This window comes from Atta colombica, unplaced genomic scaffold (genome assembly GCF_001594045.1).
Source record: "Atta colombica isolate Treedump-2 unplaced genomic scaffold, Acol1.0 scaffold47, whole genome shotgun sequence".
NCBI classification, from domain to species: domain Eukaryota; kingdom Metazoa; phylum Arthropoda; class Insecta; order Hymenoptera; family Formicidae; genus Atta; species Atta colombica.
The window spans coordinates 2,281,353-2,300,548 of NW_017259536.1; the positions used below are offsets into that span (position 1 = coordinate 2,281,353).

A 19,196-nucleotide genomic window follows, 5' to 3' on the forward strand; every position below is an offset into this window, starting at 1 on the left:
TATATATATATATATATATATACCAACATTGATGATTGATATATCAATCGTCAATGTCGATATATATATCTTTCCGTAACGGATTCGTTCTATTAGCGTAAATTTACGAATGTAAAATTATTATTATACAATGACTATACGTAATTTCGCAGCAATCGGAAATGTGTATGCTTTAATCTGATTCTTCTCTTTTGGAAATAATGTAAATAGGCCTTAAACCTATGTATCTCATAAAAATATGTGATATATCGCATAGGCACTAAACTCTAACTTAACTTTTGTACTATGTATAATGTATGTCATATTTTAAATGCTCTCTCAATAGCTGGGATAAATTAAGTAAGCAATTAAGAGAGAGAGAATATGAAATTGTTATTATGCGTTATAGGATAGTATTTTCTTGCAAAGTTTTATATAGAAGTTTTGATTATTGTTTAAAGAATAGAATTAGCGATATTCTTTTTTGTACATGTGTGATATGTGCAACCAAATTTGTGTACACTTACTATTAGCAGCTACTGAATGCTTGCTTCATATTTAATCAATATCGATTAAAATTTGACCTTTTAATATATATATATCTTGATATATAAAGGAGTGTATGGTCTACAAATTTATCAGTAAATGTTTTATTTTATTTTGATTTTGTGATTTTATTAACGTTACAATTTTTAGTGATTATATATATGGCTAAGTAAACATCAACCATAAAGCTATAGCATCTAGCGTCACTTTTTAAGTGAATTGTAATACTGGTTAATGTGATAACAAAACATATAATAAAAATTAGGGAAAAAAATAATATGTTAATGTAATTCTCATTTTATTCGCGGATCTTCATTATGATTGATTCGACGCGAATTTTGATTCCTACTCCATTCCATGTAACATCTAATATACGGCGATTATTAATTATAGATAATAATTATATATTTATGTCTCAGGATATATCTAAAGTTTAAAATAAAAAAGAATATCACATAAACATAAGTCATATAATTTGAGAAACGAAAAAATTTTTCTTATAATCTTCTTTTCTATACAAATAGCGTTTTTCACTGGCAGAGCTGATGCGCACTCAATGCACTTTAAAGTCCGATACACAAATCGACATAAAGATGTATGTTTCATAAAAATATAGAAACGAATTAAACCATGAAATCCTTATATTTTATTATAGTATTTGATAAAATATACATTGCGTATTTTATTAATTGAGATCTCTCATTTTTACAGTTAGATTAGGTTAATGTACAACAGCTTTAATATGCACTGAGTGCGCACTAATTCTGCCAGTGAAAAACGCTATGAGAGAAAAATATATTTGTACCAAATATTTATTTAAATATTATAGTGTCGATATTTAATATATAAATATACACATTAATTTCATTTAATTAGAAGTATTTTTTTGAACAAATATTTATTCCTATATATTATACTATATATTCTGTAAATAAACTTTATATATAGTATTATTCAAATAATTATTTAGTACATTTTAAAATTTAGTACACATTTTTCATTCAATGTATTTTAGACTCATGTCCTGAAGTATCAACATGCATATTAAAAATCATCCTGTACAGTGTACACATGTACGACACGTATAAACTCATTGCATCATGAAATAAAACAAAAATTCTATGTATTTACTATTATAATGTACATTTCCAGTGAGATTATTTGAAAAAAAAGCTGCGAATCAAATTGTTTTGAAATTTTGATGATCTACGAGAATCGTCAATATCTAATTTCGTAAATAAAATGAAACATTCTGTATTTTTCGCGTATTTACGATTTTTTCTGTATACTTGCTTTATAATTACGTCATTATTTATTTTAATCGTAGTAACAAAAAAGTGTACAAAGTGTGCGCTATACACAAATAAAAATACATTAAAGCATTGCGCACATGCGTGTGACGCACGTGTTGCTCCAGATTGCATTGTCATTCATGTAATCTCGACCACGTGATTGCTCGACGATCTTGGTTATGTCTTTAAATCACAAATTTAAATTTATGCTTTAAATCGCCCGATAACGTGTGACCGAATAAATACAATACAAAGCTCCTCTTTTCCACTTAAAGTGCAGAAAATAATAATACTTACGAGATTTAACTAATTTTGAGTGCGTGATTATCTCAGAACACTTTGCGGCGTCTTTTAAGACGCTTGTTATTTGTTCCGTTTAAATTGCGTTTGATAATCGTCGCGAGTTGTCGATAGCATGATTTTAAAAGGATCTGAGACGCCGCTTTGAGATGTTATCTGTTCTCCGGAATTCTTACCGTTTGTCAACAGCAGATCGAATTTTGGAGCGATCTAGTAAATTCTGGCCTAACCTGTCGTCTTTCGTACGCTGTAAATCAGGTGAGTTTTTGGCATCTAACTTCACCTGACGATTTCTTACTATTATTCTTCTTTTCATGTCACAGATTAATTATTTAATGTTATCTTTTTTAGAAAATATAGTTGTGACTATCGCTGACGTATCGAAAGAAGTGAAGCCAGCAAGCAATCCAGAATACGTTCCAAGAAAATACTGTTAGTATTGCATTTTGTTGCTTAAACTTTATAAGATTGTAGTTATCTGATAAATAGCAATTAACAATGATTACATGATTATTCCCAAGCAGAACAACAAGTCATAATATTAAAATGATATCAAAATGATCAATAAAAGTCATTTTTCAATCATTTTCGATTTTCATTTTAGTATCATTTTGCTGTTATCGTGATTTGTTATTCTGCTTGGGTTATAATGTCCCATTCAATAATATGAATGTAATGTAGCACATGTTGTAACATTAAATCTGCTTTTTTATTTCTGGGTATCAATCATATAATTTTTTCCTAGGACAGAAATGTAAAAAGTTAAAATTTTAATATATACACATACTCTCTAAATTTCTTGGAGTGAAATCTCTATTTTTTAGAGTGAAATCTCACTCTAAAGAGTGAAAACTGAGTCAATTTTTTGTATGTAGGTATATTTTCTAAAATTAAGGGTAAAATCTCACTCTGAAGAGTAAAATCTCACTTTTAAGGATTGAAATTGAATTGTTATTTTTCAAGATTGGCTTAATTTTCACTCTGTAGAATGAAATTTCACTCTAAAAAATTTAAGAAGTATGTGTATGCATTAAAATTTTCACTTTCACGTTTCCATTCTAGAGAAAAAGTTATACAATCGATATTTTGCATTAGACTGCATTAGTATTTTCTTTCTCGCATTGCCAAATATCAAATATCCCAATTGACACAGATTGAAAGTAGCGTTACATCAATATTATAATTTTTCACTCAGCAATACAACTATAACACATAGTGTAACAATTACATTGTTACAAAATTATAACATTGATGTTGTGTTATTTTAGTTTATTTTTAGTTTGCATTAACTAAGATATATTTATTTTATTATAAATTCCAAAAATGTATATTAGTTTAGTTACAGAAAAAACAATCCTATTTTTTTTAGTAAGAAATTATTGAAATTATAATATCGATATAATGTTACTGTTAATATTTACCTGTTAATATTTGTAATAGTTAAGGATTCAATTTAATTTTCTGCTATTTTATTTTTTATTTTTATTTTTAATTTAATTTTCTGCTATTTTATTTTTTTTAACAGTATTAAGTACCTACTCTCAGGAGTCGCTGAGGCATTTGAAATGGATGCTCCAGAAAGATGTTTTGCGACAGGATATGTTTCTGATGGGCGGACCGGGTATAAAGAGGCGCGAGCTCGCGCTTGCCTTCCTAGAATTAACGGGACGAGAACTAGAATTCATAGCACTTACCCGCGACACGACAGAAGCGGATTTGAAGCAGAGGAGAGAAATCAAAAGCGGTACCGCGTACTATCATGATCAGAGCGCAGTAAGGGCTGCGACCAACGGGCGAGTTCTCTTAATCGAAGGTGTTGAAAAAGCAGAGCGGAACGTGTTGCCTGTGTTAAACAATTTATTAGAGAATCGCGAGATGCATTTAGAAGACGGTAGATTTCTTATTCCGGCATCCCGTTACGATAAATTACTGAAGGTACGAATCTCTCTGTGATTTCCGTAGAGTTCCGTGCCTAGACAACACAAAATCTAAAATTGGGGCACAAGATATCTAAAGTCAATATTCATAGTTGTTCTTCGAAGACCGTCATAAGATGTCATAAATCAATCACAGAGTTAACTTTCTGTTCTAAGACGTTATTTCGTCTTGAAATAAAAATTATTATTATGAATATTTTAATGATTAATTTAAGACTGTACTTATACTATGGTCTTAAATATAAGAACGAACTATAAATATCTTATACAAGATGTCTTTTAGATGATTCTCGCAAAGATGTCTTTAAGAAGTCTTTTAGAAGTTTTTTTATAAAATATGTTACGTTCTAATTTTGGACGTTTGTGCTATCTCTGAGTGATTTCTTCATGAAATTATTAGTTTGTTCTTTTTAGCTGAACTTCTTGCACGATTCATTTTTTCTCTTTTTCTTTCCAACGTGAAGAAAAAAGAAAGAAAAATGAACTGTTCAAGAAATTGATTTAAAAAGAAGAATTTAAAGCCAACTTCTTATTTGTAAATAATATGCGGGGTTATTTGTAGATGCATACTCAGGCGGAGTTGGACAAATGGCGTCTCGTGCGAGTCAGTGAAGATTTCATAGTAATAGCACTGGGTTTACCATCACCGCGATATCCTGGTCATCCTTTAGATCCCCCTCTCAGATCTAGGTTCCAGGCTCGTCACATTCCGCCTCCGACGTTCGAGGTAAGTACATTCAAGTGCATACAACTTTAAAAAAATTAATAACATCGGCAGAGATCAATTAATTGAATAAATAGATTTTGTGTATCGTTCTGCATTAAAATGTTATATCAGTCTTACCTTTTCAGAATATATCGAATCGCGCGCTATATCGAATCGAAATAATGTTCAGAAAAGTCATTAAACAAGTTTCTGATTGTATAGCGATGTGGCTTCATCAAAACTTCGTCGCGGAAATTCGCAATCGTACCTATTCATACATACGATTGCCTGACTCATTATTAAAATTACCCCCTTCCGACAATTAAGGGACATAAGTCTGATTTATGTCTCAATTACACTCTCAGTTGTTCGACTATCAGATGTAATTGTTACAAAAAGTACGAGGAAGCAACAATTTGATAATTTAGCGGGGATTTTGAGGGAATGTCGTATGTAAAACTATCCGCTCGCGCGTCTCGAAGGAGACCGGTATAACTCGCGAAACTTTCCGTCTGATTTATGGGGCCGGGAGTGGCGTACCATTAGGCATGGGGTGCGGAGGTCGCACGACAACCCCCTCCGTAGGTACCGTCCCATCCCTTCCTTCCGGTAATCCTCTCATTCGCATATAAACGCGGGCTCGTGGCTGCGCTATGGTCACAGGCACCGTGCGGGGCTTGAATCGCGTGTCTCAAGCAGTCGAATTTCGAAACTCTACCTGTCCTCCCGTGCACGCCCGCGAGTCGATACGTTGGGGATTCAAACGGCAGCTTACGTATTAAAGGAGGAAACGCGAAGCCGTCGATTCTCCAAGCCCTGGCGCAGTTCGATAGCGCGGTAATGTCAATCGCGACGACACGAACATAATTACGTCCTCCCTCTTCGTTTGAAATTTTGCGCGAGACGGTGCCGTGACAATGCCATCCGCGGAATAATATTTATGCGTATCCTCGTTTATTTATTAGTAAAGGATATTGAGAGATGTCAACTGTCGAGCATTAATCTGTCGTTTTTTTTTATCACTGACAAATTACAGATATTAAATTTTAAATCTAATGTTAGTTATTTGTTGCGTGGTGTTAGGGTATAAAATTATTGAATCCTGAAATAAAATTGAACGTCAAGTTTTTTTTATCGGACCTTGAAACGTTATTTACCGCTCGAGATAATTATTAATACTTTTGCGCACACCGTATATCGCGTTATGCCGGCTATATGGGCATCATCGGAGAGGCCTTTATTTGTCCGAACTGTCTGGGTGGACGGTATGCGTCACGCTGTACTGACACCCGATGATCCCGTCGTTAATTCACGGCTACATCGACATCAGCGAGTGTCCATGGAGAAGAGTTTTCCCACGAAACATCAACAGGTCGAGACCAGGCTGGATCGCTTGAACAACTGCTTCATGAATCTGCACGTGGTAGTGGAGAAGAATTTCCCAGACAATAAAATCCCACCGAGGATCGTGCGTAGACAATCCGCTCCACTCTGTACGAGGATATGCAATGAAAAAAATGGGAGTCTCCTAGAGATTTACGTAAACGGCGTCGACAAGTTGAATGAGGATCGCGAGAATTATGAAAAGTTAGAAAATGAAGAAACGAAGTTTTGCGAGAGCGAGAGTTTTGATTGCAATAGCAATATTGGACAATCGTTGCACTTGCAGCGAGACGTATTCTCTGTTATGACGGAATATAAGCAAGCTGATAGATCATCCGACGCGCATTGCAATCCGTTATCCGAGAGGGTGTTACAGTGGCTGGATCTTTCCGGAAGAGCGCAAGATTACGAGCTTGAGACAGAAGAGAATCCAAGAATCCGAGAACATCGGCGATGGAGTGTCGCCAGGAGGAGGAGGCATCTCTCACAGACGCGCGAGGGTTCGGTAATCACAGAGAAAGAGCGCATAGTTGTGCAGAATTATAAACTGCAGAAGAATTTTAAGTTGGAGTGCGAGACAAAGTTTGCGAGGAAACGGTTATCCAGGATAAAAGATAAAATGGAAGAGGACGGAATTCGGAAGGAAGAGAGCATTAATTTGAAAGAACGAACTCGTATCATGGAGGAGGACAATTTGAGCAATGAAGATGAATCACGGGACGATCGGTCGGCCACGTGGTCTCCGTCCGGCCGTTTACAGCTGCACATTGTCATGCCGAACTTCAGTTCCATCGAGAAACGGGCGTCCTCGCTGGAATCCCTTGCCTACGATTGAATGATAGAACGCCCGTTCCCATTTTCGTCTGTTATCGTTTCACCTGCGTTTGACATTCTTTTTTACCGTCACTACCTCGATAGTGCGTTGTGAGTTTGTATTTGTCAACGTGAAAGGGAAAAGAAGCGAATTTATGATCAATGATATTATTTAATAAACAGTTTATATGGTCATTTTTTATGATTGTGCAATTATTATTTTCAAAGACTTCATGTATTTTATGAGATTTTGAAATGATAGTAGTTTCATTGTAATGCGTGTTTTTGATGGCTTGCAGAAAGGTAAAGTATTTATTAAATTAATTATATATGCAAAATTATAAATTTTTTTTATAAATAAGTTTTATTAAATAATATATCTACAATTTTTAAATGCAGAATGTTTGATAATTAAAACTTTCGAATCAGGCTTATTATGACAAGAAAATTTTCAGTTAGAAAATCTTGACACTTCTTTGAGACAAGGACACTTCTTTGAGACACTTCTTGGATTCAAACAGTTGCAAAGCAGCTTTGACTTCGTCAAAATAAACAAAATTTAAATTAAGAAAATGATTTTAAGCTTGAAACCTCTTTCAAAAAATTATTATATGAATTTCTATGAGTTTGATCATTTTTACATAGAAAAAACTATATAAGGTGAACAAAATGGGAAATTTTCTTCTTATTTTTCTGAATTTGTCATGTGCCTACAAAAATTTGCGAAAATTTTCGACTTTTAATGTAAAAGCTGAAAGTTTTCTCTACAAAATCTTTATTTTTAATGTTCCTAAGATTTTTTGTTACTGAGTTATTTAAATTAAAGGAACATACAGATTTTAATTGCTCATGACTCTGTTAAAAATCATTGCCGTATCGCAATTAAAAAAAAAAACAGATTCTTAAAGCTGAAATTTTGCTTTATCAAATATTATATAATTACCAAAATTTCTTTAAAACATGTAGACATGTTGCAAATGAAGTATTTCTCCAAAAAGCCAAGATTTTTGCAATAATCCAATTATTTAACAAATGACAAAATTTATACAAGATTATTCTCTTTCTGTTTTATTGTATTTTGCGATGCGACTCAATATTCAACGATAGATAGCGTTTTTGTTGAAAATTAATCCGGAGCCGTGTCGCAAACTCGTTATTATCTGTTGAGAGAGAATTGAAGTCGACGGAGACATCGCCTTATTTTACGTCGGTCGGAAACTGAATAGAACTCAGTTAATAATAAACTCATATAAAAGATCATTTAAAACTTCAAAATAATTACACGGCTTGGAGTATTTAAACCATTTCTCATGAAAGGAATATTATCTGTCACGAAGCGTAGTATACTATATATTACTTGTCCGTAGAAATTGTTGTCACGCGCAGAAATGAACTCAGAGACACATATGTCAGGGAATTTACAGATAATTTACAAATATATTTTAATAATGAATAATTTAAATAATGATTAAAATTATGATACGATTTTTTTTTCATAAATTATAGCTTATTTTAAAAAACTTTTAAATATAAAGTTACGAATGTTATAAAAAGGAATTTCATTTATAAAAAGGATAGCTTTACCTTTTTGTTGTCAAAAAGAAATAAAGTGTAAAAATGAGAATTAATGAAAGTGGTAATGCTAATTGACTTGTGTAAAAATGATCTTTATTCAAAATAGTTCAGTAAACCATTAAAGACCATTTTTATACAAGTGAATTAGCACTCCAATTTCGCCTGCATTTTCAATAATTCTCATATTTATACTTTATTTCTTTTAGACATTTTTTAGAGAGTTCTTTTAGAATTTTTTTTCCTTTTTTTCTTTTTCTTGTATTTTTGCTATAAACAGAAACACGAAGAATTACATTGTACTTTTATTATATGTATATTTATATATTTATTAAATCTTATAATTTATATAATTATATACGTTACGTATAATGTTATTCGGAATTAGGCCTTGCATTTCGTATGGATTATATATTGCTTGTGACTTCGTTGACTTATATGCCAAAACTCCTGGCAGTCGCCTACAATAGCGAACGAAAATAATAGAGCGGCGTGTTTGGGAATCGCATAAGACAGCTTTATAATATATCCGGCGCTTATTTTCGGAGTAATAAAACTTGGTAGAGAAATAGGGATGCGCGGACATCTATTTTCTACATACACGACATCATCGTTTAATAATCAATCATCGTGAAAGTCGGCGCATTAAAATGAAAGTTTGACTTTACAGCTGATGGATGTCCTTCAGAAAAATGTTGCCATAATTTAAGTCCGACCTTTATTCACGGTTATTATTTAGACGAATGGTAAATGCATGAATACTTGATCTTACATAGCAATTTATGGCAATTAGAAATTTCTTAAATATACACCAAAATTATTATATTTCTATAATGTTAGTCTAAAGTTAAGTCTAAAGTTGCAAAGATATCGTTGTCGAAATCATAATAGATTTTATCCGATAAAAATACAATAGTTGATCTCCGACGCGAGTGCATTGAACTATGAAAATTGCTGGAAATGGAGAATCGCGTGTTTGCGAAATAACCAGTTAATGTCCTGATAGTCCGGTGACACATCTCTGAAAGAAGACTGCGAACTTTTCCGAGCACGTTAAGTTCGTAATTTAATCGCGACGATACCGCGGCCGTCGGTTATTATATATTTATCCGCCTCGAAATCGGCGCAATGTGCATTTGTACGAGACTGTCGATGAATGCGTAATAATCGAACGTGGTTTCGATGGAATTACAGGACGCTTCGGCGAAATTGATTCTCCATTTCTTCTATTTTCACAGTGGGTGTCGAGGACGAGTCACGAAAACCACATTTCCGCCAACGCCGCAATTACGGCCGATCGAGGGCTCGAGATTATAACCCGGCCGATTGAAAGTTTTCGATGGAAATTCTGAGGGTGGGCGGATATCTCGCTTCCGTGCCGAGTGGTAGTTATTCACTCGGTGCTCGTGGGCGCAATGTTGGAAAGCTCTCGGTGTTAATCACTCTCTCGGAAGGAGGACCGTTTCGTACCGAATCGCGATATATAACATTCCTCACGTGCACGTTTCTGCTGAGTTCCTCTCTGTCTCCCTATCTCTCTCCCTCTCTCTTGAATGCCAACTATGTCGACGAAGGCGGAGAAGTAATGGGTAGATAACTCTGCACCGAATTCGAGTAGTTCAACGCACCGCAGATAGACGTTAAATAACGTTAAATATATTACGCCCCGTACATAGCAGCTTCGTAAACTTTCCTAGTTGGGAAAGTTTCATCGGCTGAGTGACTACTGCAGTGCTCGAGGGCGAAATGTTATCAGGCTGTTATCAGGTTCTCGCGAACGTAATTCTATTAATTAAGAATAAATTCTTTACATTTACTTCATAATCGAAAACTCAATCGTTTCTTCTGACTGGGTTTTTGATATAGAAGCATCATATTCGCATCGTTTGATAGTGTCATACTTCGTTCTGTAGAAAATAAAAAGCTACACAGTACTCACTCTAAAAGTTTTAGAGTGAATCTCATTGTAAAGAATAAAATTTCACTCTTAAAGCTTGAGATTAAGTCTTTTTAAAAACTGGCTCAATCTTCATTCTTTAGAGTGAGATTCCAAAGAATTTAGAGAGTATGTTAGATAATTTATTTAAATTTTAGCATATTTATTGGGGATGTCAAAGTACATCAAGATTTGATTTTTAAGGAACAATTCGAGGGCTTGAGAAACTTAGCGCCAAACGTCGACGCTGGGAAATTGTCGCAATTATTATCATGTGCTCATGCATTGGTTACCCCAGAAGCTGTCACCATAGGCCTGCCAGATTTTCCTTTGGACAATTTGTCGTCGGCTGCTTTTATTATGGTAAATTTCTAGCTCTTGCATCGATACTGCGACGCTTTGTCATTATTTTTACACTAATTTCGCATATTTGTGCTTAGGATAAAAACCCAGACTTGTCGGTGTACGACATTTTCTATAGATTTTATCCGTACAAACTATTTTTGGGTAAGGAGGGTCAGAATGCTGTCGAGGATATTCTTGAAACATTTAGCGTATTGAATGATTCTAAAGTGAAGCATACTGTTACTAATAAAGTAGACATTGCCAAGAAGATTGATGATTTCTTAGAGATCAGCATAAAACGCGATAACGTAAAAACAAGTTTTCACGTAAGCTATAAATAATTATTTATTTACATCATTCCTATATTAATTAGTTACGTTCAGCAGAAAAAGCAGCTTTCCCATTATTGTAAAATTCTTTAGTATGATTGGTTTTTAACTTTTCACTGGATTTAAATGTATGAATCAATTCTATTCAAGAATCTCGCAATAGTTGTAAAGCTGTTTTTTCTACTGAACGCAACCAGTCGCTGCTAAGTATTTGAATCTATTCTGTGAATAGGTTCCCTGCGGCACGAATCAATTATCTAGCTCGAACAGTGATCATTATATAGAGACTAATTATCAGAATAACTTGCTGGCGAATATGCTGGAATCCCATTTGACGTCTGATTTCTGCTTGATCGGACCGAAAGGTTGCGGTAAATCCACCACCGTCCAACGACTCGCCGATTTATTAGGTTATCAAGTGGAGCCAATAGTGCTTTATCAGGCAAGTCTTAGGTATTTTTCGCGAAGGTGACGTTAGTTTGCAATTGGTGTTCTTTTTTGTGAGAGAAGCAAGAAACGACAACTCCAGACTTCAACTTAAAAAGAAATCATTCGCGTCTATGACGACAATCATGACAGTTCCTTCGAGAATTGAAACGATTTAAATATTTTCTTAGGATATGACTTCTAGGGACTTGATACAACAACGAACTACATCGCTTAATGGCGACACGGTGTGGAGAAATTCGCCGCTGGTCGACGCGGCTCTTCATGGCAAACTGGCCGTGCTGGATGGCATCAATAGGATTCATTCCAGTACCTTAGCTATACTGCACAGGTAATTGCGGCATTTAACAGAGTCGCAGACTCTGAGAACAGACTTCAAGGCAATGATAACGTAACGCCCGCGTTTTGCTCTTAGATTAGTCCACGATCGAGAGCTGCAATTGCACGACGGTAAACGGCTCATACGAGCCGATCGTTACGATGAAATAAAGAAAGAATATAACAGATCCGACGAGGAAATGCGCGACCGTGATGTTCTGCGAATTCATCCCGCCTTCAGATTGATAGCTTTGGCCGAACCACCGATTGTCAATAGCTCATCCGGCCAATGGTTGAATTCTGAACTACTCAGTTTGTTTCTCTTTCATGAGATGAGACCGCTTGACAAGCGCGAGGAGATTCATATTATTCGATCGAAGGTGATCGTAGTGAAATTTACAATGTCGATATGTCTTCAATTGTGGATAAATTCTCATCGAGTATTCTGTTGCAGTTTGGAGAACCCAGCCAAGCGTTACTCAGTATCGTAGAATTAGCGCATGTTTTACGTTCATCCAATGATCCGACCTTACAGTCTCTCGCCAGTTCGCTCAGCACCCGGCAGCTTCTACGAATCGCGGAGCGAATGCATCGATTCCAGTGTGACGACGTTTACAACGCAGTGCAACGTGCGTGTCTGGCGCGCTTCTTGCCGACGATCGCGAAAGAGGCTCTCGAGAACTCCTGCCGTCGCCTTGGCATTGTTTCGCCAGAAATCACGGCAGATTCGATGATCGAGTATTCGGTTACGAAAGACTCCGTGAAGATCGGTAACACCGTTGGGGATCGGTATTTCACTGCGGCGCACAGTAAAGTACCTGACATCCTGTTCTACGATGTGCCGGAACATGTTGCGCTCTTAGAGCGGCTGCTGCAAGACTTCAGTCTGGGACAGAATCTCCTACTGGTCGGCAATCAGGGCGTCGGTAAGAATAAGGTCGTGGATCGATTACTGCAACTGCTGAACAGGCCGCGTGAATACATTCAGCTGCACCGCGACACGACCGTGCAGACTTTGACCCTGCAGCCAATGGTCAGGGACGGCAAAGTCGTTTACGAGGACTCGTCACTCGTGCAGGCCGTTAAATTAGGCCACGTCCTTGTCGTCGACGAGGCAGACAAAGCACCCACACACGTGACATGTATATTGAAAGTACGTACTCGACGATAGCTTTGCTATTACGACGTGAACATTTTGTCGGTTGTGAATCGCGAGATGATCCTGTCATTTTCAGACCCTAGTGGAATCGGGCGAAATGATTCTGTCGGATGGTAGACGAATTGTTCCTCGTGTCAGTGGCAACGCCCCCAATGCAAACAGCATATCCATGCATCCTGACTTTAGGATGATCGTGTTAGCGAATAGACCGGGCTTCCCGTTTTTGGGCAATGACTTTTTCGGCGCTCTGGGAGATCTATTCAGCACGCATTCCGTCGACAATCCGAGTATACGAAGCGAGATTCAGCTCCTGAAGCAATACGGTCCGCACATAGACGATCGGACGATACACAAATTAGTGAAAGCTTTCGGCGAGCTGAGAAGTATGGCTGATCAAGGTTTAGTCTCGTATCCTTACTCTACTCGGGAAGTTGTTAATATAGTTAAACATTTAGAGGTGAGCTAATAGAACTTTTTAGAACGAGAGATCCCGATCAACACCAACTAAAAGTAATATCGCGGATGTCATAATTCGCTCTCAACAATATAATATAATACATGATGTTACATAACAGTTATATGAGTACGAAATTATAACATTTTGATATTATATTACTTTTAATTAGTTTTGACTGGGATAGATTGATAACAGTGTAATTGATAATACATTTTTTAATTGTAGAAATTTCCAAACGAACCGTTGGGTACTGTAGTGCGCAATGTCTTTGATTTTGATCGATATAGCCAGGAAATATTCGACACCTTGGTAACCGTGCTTCATAAGCATGGAATTCTTGTTGGAACGAGTCCAACTAATATTGCCTTAGCTAAGGAGTAAGATAATCTTTATATACGTACTTTAAAACAATTTGGCAAGATATTTATGAATCAAATAGACATAAGCATTAGAAAAATATAACGAATTTATACAATTTTGTAATGTATTTTATTAATTTTGCGATATACAATGGATTCGTTATGAATGGATTGTTATACATGTATAACAATGGATTGTTATACATAATAATGAAAATGCGAAGAGAATAAAGATATATGGGATAATAACTTTCGCACACACGCGTACAATGTTCTTTCCCTTTTTCCATTTGCAGAATTCCTTTGCCTGAGATGAAGATCTGTGGTAGTTGGCGTGTTCTAAACACGTTCCAAAATGTATCTGTTCAGGAAAGGTACGTTAAGTTGAAACCGCCAACATTTCCGGCGCAACACGATCGAACTTTAGATCGAATCGAAACCAGATCGGCTTGGTTTACGGAACTCCAAAGTTACTGGACAATACCCATTAATGAAAACAGTGTAGTGACTGCTTTAACGGTCGCGAATGGAAGTAAAGGGGATGGCACGGATGACAGGATATATGCTCTCACGTCGAATCCTTTGAGTATATTTAGTATGACGCCAGAATCTGAGCAGATTCGTGAAACGTCTTTGCAAGGTTTAATTAGCCCCAGGGGCAATATGCCGTTTTATAACATCGCGGTCGACAATCTCGGAGACGTTTTAGTTCACGAAGAAACTGTAAGTAAGAAATTAGTAATCCCTATTGCAAAAAATCATGTCATGTAATGAAATCATATAATTAAAACATGTAACGGATTGTTCCAAATCAGTACATGATTTTTTTTAAATGATGTAATTTGAAAAATGATATTAGAAATAATATTACATGATATTAGAAATAATTTCATCCATCATGTGATTTTATAATCATCGAATTTTAAAGAATTGAATAATAAGAATAAAAGAAAAAAGAACATATTATTATATGGCTTTTCAAATTACGTAATTTTAAAAAATCACGTATTGATTTAGAACAATTCAATACGTGACTTACATGTTTTAATTATATGATTTCATCACTGTATGATTCTTTTCAGTAGGGATGCAAATCGCGTTTGTTCAATGGCAACGTTTATCGCATTTGATCGGTTTTAGAGCAATTCTATACTTGTGATAAATATAAACGAAGGTTCGGTTCGAGAACTGCAGTTTTCAACCTTTCTGGATGTCGCCGATAAAATATCGAACGTCTTCAGGAGCAAAAATCTTCAATGGAAGATGAAGGCAGATCTACTCCCATCGCATAATTTGATTGTCTTATATACACAAGACCACGACAAAATCGAAGTTGTCGATTTACAAAACATGTGTGCTTACTCGATGAGTTTGCCATGCAACATCGAATCAGTCTTACTCGCGTCCAATAGAAAATGGTTAATCCAGGACGCGTCGAAGAATAAATACATTCTTACGAAATCCTCGGATTCCGACCTGTGCCCGAATGTGTTACGCGAGTTGGATGAATCTAACAGCGTTGATTTAAAGACCGGCAGTGTCTTGAATTGTGGTAACAGTAGTCTGAGTAAAACGGAGCTGAGCAAAGCTCTTCAGCAGAAAATAGACTGTCCAAATAGACTCCTGGTGACCGATAATACGTACGCCGGTATAGTGACGGGATTTCCCGATTTAGATAGTTCTAACGAGCTGCATTTCTGGCCAAGGAGAGGAAGAACGCGCAGCTTCATAACGCCCATCATTACGCAGAATGGACAAATAATTAGAACGATCTCGCCCAATCAAGTACCCGATGAGGTTTATCCAAAAGATACAAAACATATGGGAATTTCCGGTTATTTAGAGATAGTCGACACGGTAAACCATAAACTGCGATACATACCTATTCCAGAGTAAGTAAACCTGCGACAAATACAAGGATCATATCATAAAAGATGAGAGTTGTAGCACTTTATTTACATTTTTAATATCTTTGAAAAAATAACACTATTCTAAAATGCTGTATATATGGGATATTCGTGAACTGGTAATTTAATTGAGAAGGGGGTGATTCTATATGAAAAAATAGTTCGAAAACGTAGAATAATTTTTTTTTCATATGGGGCTTTATTTTTAAGAAAATGAAAACAAAATCTTGCATTAATTGGAATTCTGATAGATTCAATCAAAAAGGTACAAATTAAATACTTATAATTAAATCTATCAAACATTCTAATCGTGGTAACCAGAAATTTAATTGTGTGATAACCAGAATTCTGATTCATACGAGTTGATTCTGATTCAGAGTTTTTTTTTATTTTCTTTGTTGGTACGATCAGAATATTTTTCTCAATATGACTTAAATATATGCCGAGAATACAGATTTAATTAATAAATTCAAGAAACATGTTAGAAAACATTAATAGAAATCTACTTTGAAGAGATTGTGTATTTGACAGAATAAGCAACATTTTAACAATTTATAAAATAATAATCATGCGTGAATATCTTAATGTGTAGGTTTGATTACTTAATGTAATAAACACAAACATGGACAGTAATCTACTATAAGATTTTTTTTTTAATATTAAAAATTGATTTTCTCAAAAATATAAACCTTATATGAAAATATATTACGTTCTCGATTTATTTTTTCACATATAATCACCTATATTATACTTATTGTATCACTAGTTGTATCACTAGTTCACGAACACCTTGTATACCTTTGCTTATTGCGCATTTATCGTTTCCGATAGAACAATTCAGAAAAATTATTAAATCTCTTTTACGCAGACCGGTTAATGTCTCGCCATTGACGCAATGGCTGTATGCGAAGGATCTTCCGCTTTATGCGTCACTTACGTCGAACGAAGGTCTCGTCATAATAGACGCCGGTGGTTGCGTTCGTTTATGGGAGACATCCATTACGGATATAGAAAAGTCGTTAGGTGCGTGGCGTAAAATGATAGGCGCCGATGAGGAAAACATGCAGATCACTAAAGAGAGGTATTCGGGGCAGGATGTCAGCGGGCCGAAACACGGAAAGGTCGATAAGAATAATGAACCACACGTAGGTGGCAATACTTGGGCCGGGGGAACTGGAGGTACGAGTATATTCAAATAAGATAATGAATAAGATAAAATTTAAAGGAAAATTACATATTGTTACTTGAAAGCAGTGATGCGCAATCTTTTTTTTTTAAGTCATTTATTAAAGAGTTATTTTTTAAAGAGCTATTTTTAAAATTAGATGAGATCTTTTTTTTAAATCATTTTCAAAGAACTATTTTTAGAATTAAATAAAATCTTCCGTATGATATTTATTTTGTTCGTAATAAAATATTATTTTATATTTTGACTATGAAATATTATTTTATATTTTGACTATGAGTCAACGGACTGAAAAAAAATTCACAGCTGAGCCGCAGATTGTACATCACTGCTTTAAAATATTATTTTTTTCGCTTAATCATCAATCAATATTACAACAGAATACATGAAATTCTATGTATTCTAGGCAGAGATACGGCGGGTTTGGGCGGAAAAGGAGGTCCATATCGTTTGGACGCTGGACACACAGTGCATCAACTAAGTGACGAGGAGAAAAATGCAGTGCCGGAACATATAAAGAGAGCCGCTCGCGAGATGGGTCTTCGAGCATTCAAGCAGCGACTCAAGGACATAAAAATGAGCGAATACGACCACAAGCTATACTCTCAGTTCAGCGACGCGGTTCATAATCAAGTGCAGACCTTGAGGGTCATATTAGGTGAGCGTCCTAAGCTCTGAATATGGCTTTTATGGAAATCAGTATTTCTTATTATGTGCCGCACGCTCGTGTACTATTTATAGGCACGCTGCAGGCGAAGAGCAACGAGCGGCAATGGTGCAGGCATCAGACGTCGGGCGAGCTGGACGACACGAAGTTAATCGAAGGATTAACAGGTGAAAAAACGATTTATCGGCGTAGAACGGAGAAGGAACCGGAGATCGGCGCTCCCCAGTTGAAGCCGAAGCGACTGAAACTCGTCGCGGATGTATCTGGCAGTATGTACAGATTCAACGGCTACGATGGTCGATTGGATCGCGAGTTGGAGGCCTGTGTCATGGTAATGGAGGCTTTCAGTGGCTACGAAGGTAAATTTCAATACGACATTGTTGGCCATTCCGGCGACGATTACCGTATTATCTTTGTCGATCTCACGCAACCGCCAACGGACAATAAACGAAGACTGGAGGTGATTAAGGCGAGTAGATTTGTTTTTGCCATTTTTTTCATGGAAAGATAAGCCATGCGATTTAATTAACGAGCCATTATTTGTCTTTGCAGACGATGCACGCTCACTCGCAATTTTGCACGTCCGGCGATAATACATTACAGGCGACGCAGCACGCAATTGCGAGTCTGGCGAAAGAGGATTCTGACGAGTCTATCGTAGTTGTACTCTCGGATGCGAATCTAGATCGTTACGGGATTTCTCCTGAACGATTTGCAAAATTATTAACGTCTAATCCAGATGTAAATGCCTACGCTATTTTTATTGGATCGTTGGGTGATCAAGCGAGCAGGTAGTTTAACAAATAAATAAAATTTTATCATCTTATTATTGATTATACTATCGATACTATCGATACTAGTTAAAATATTCATATTATTTTTAGATTGATAAAGAAAATGCCTTCTGGTCGCGCGTTTGTGTGCATGGATTTGAAAAATATACCACGAATTCTACAGCAGATATTTGCTGCTTCGGTTTTAAGTACAACACGATCAATTTAACATCATTTCTATAAAATGAATTAAAATTAATTTTATAGAAAAATGAGGAGCGTTTCTTTGCTTAATAATTATTAATAAAAGATTATTTTTAATGTTTTCTGGGGATGTATACTTTTATATAGATAACACAATCATGTTTGTATAACTATTGTAAATTTTTGTAAATAAAAATTTTTAGACATCTTTAAAAATTCTCTAATATATGTATATAAAGTTTCAGTCTGGAATTAGATTAAAAATGAACATGCATATTTATATATTTTCTTATATCATGTTGCATTACTAAGATTTTTCCGATTCTAAAACTCGGAGGCAAATTCACGCTTATATCAAAGTAAGACATTACCGAGCGAGATTTCACTAAGAAGTCATCGGTGACCCTTCACTCAGGGTAAACGCCCGGATTTGTCCGTGCGCCCACGCGCATTTGGAGGGAAGAAACGTCAGCCACACAGTACGAAGGCGCGAGGGAGGTAACGTGGACCAGTGCGCAATACAACGCAACGGTCGACCAGAAGAGGGTATCATCCCCCGGAGAGCCGAGGACGACCGAGGT

At 35.9% G+C, this 19,196-nt stretch overlaps 1 protein-coding gene across 1 annotated transcript; it reads left to right on the top strand.

Annotated features, from left to right (window-relative positions):
* The first annotated feature begins 1,978 nt into the window (after window positions 1-1,978).
* LOC108691592 (von Willebrand factor A domain-containing protein 8) lies at window positions 1,979-18,685 on the top strand. Its single transcript, XM_018199418.1, has 19 exons — window positions 1,979-2,375; window positions 2,469-2,549; window positions 3,643-4,052; window positions 4,617-4,781; window positions 10,669-10,827; window positions 10,905-11,135; window positions 11,371-11,580; window positions 11,756-11,916; window positions 12,001-12,283; window positions 12,358-13,056; window positions 13,139-13,519; window positions 13,745-13,896; window positions 14,175-14,601; window positions 15,019-15,770; window positions 16,654-16,964; window positions 17,378-17,629; window positions 17,713-18,107; window positions 18,191-18,429; window positions 18,523-18,685. Exons 1-19 carry the CDS (start codon window positions 2,267-2,269, stop codon window positions 18,638-18,640), a joined length of 5,535 nt encoding a protein of 1,844 aa, XP_018054907.1. The 5' UTR covers window positions 1,979-2,266; the 3' UTR covers window positions 18,641-18,685.
* The last annotated feature ends 511 nt before the right edge of the window (window positions 18,686-19,196 follow it).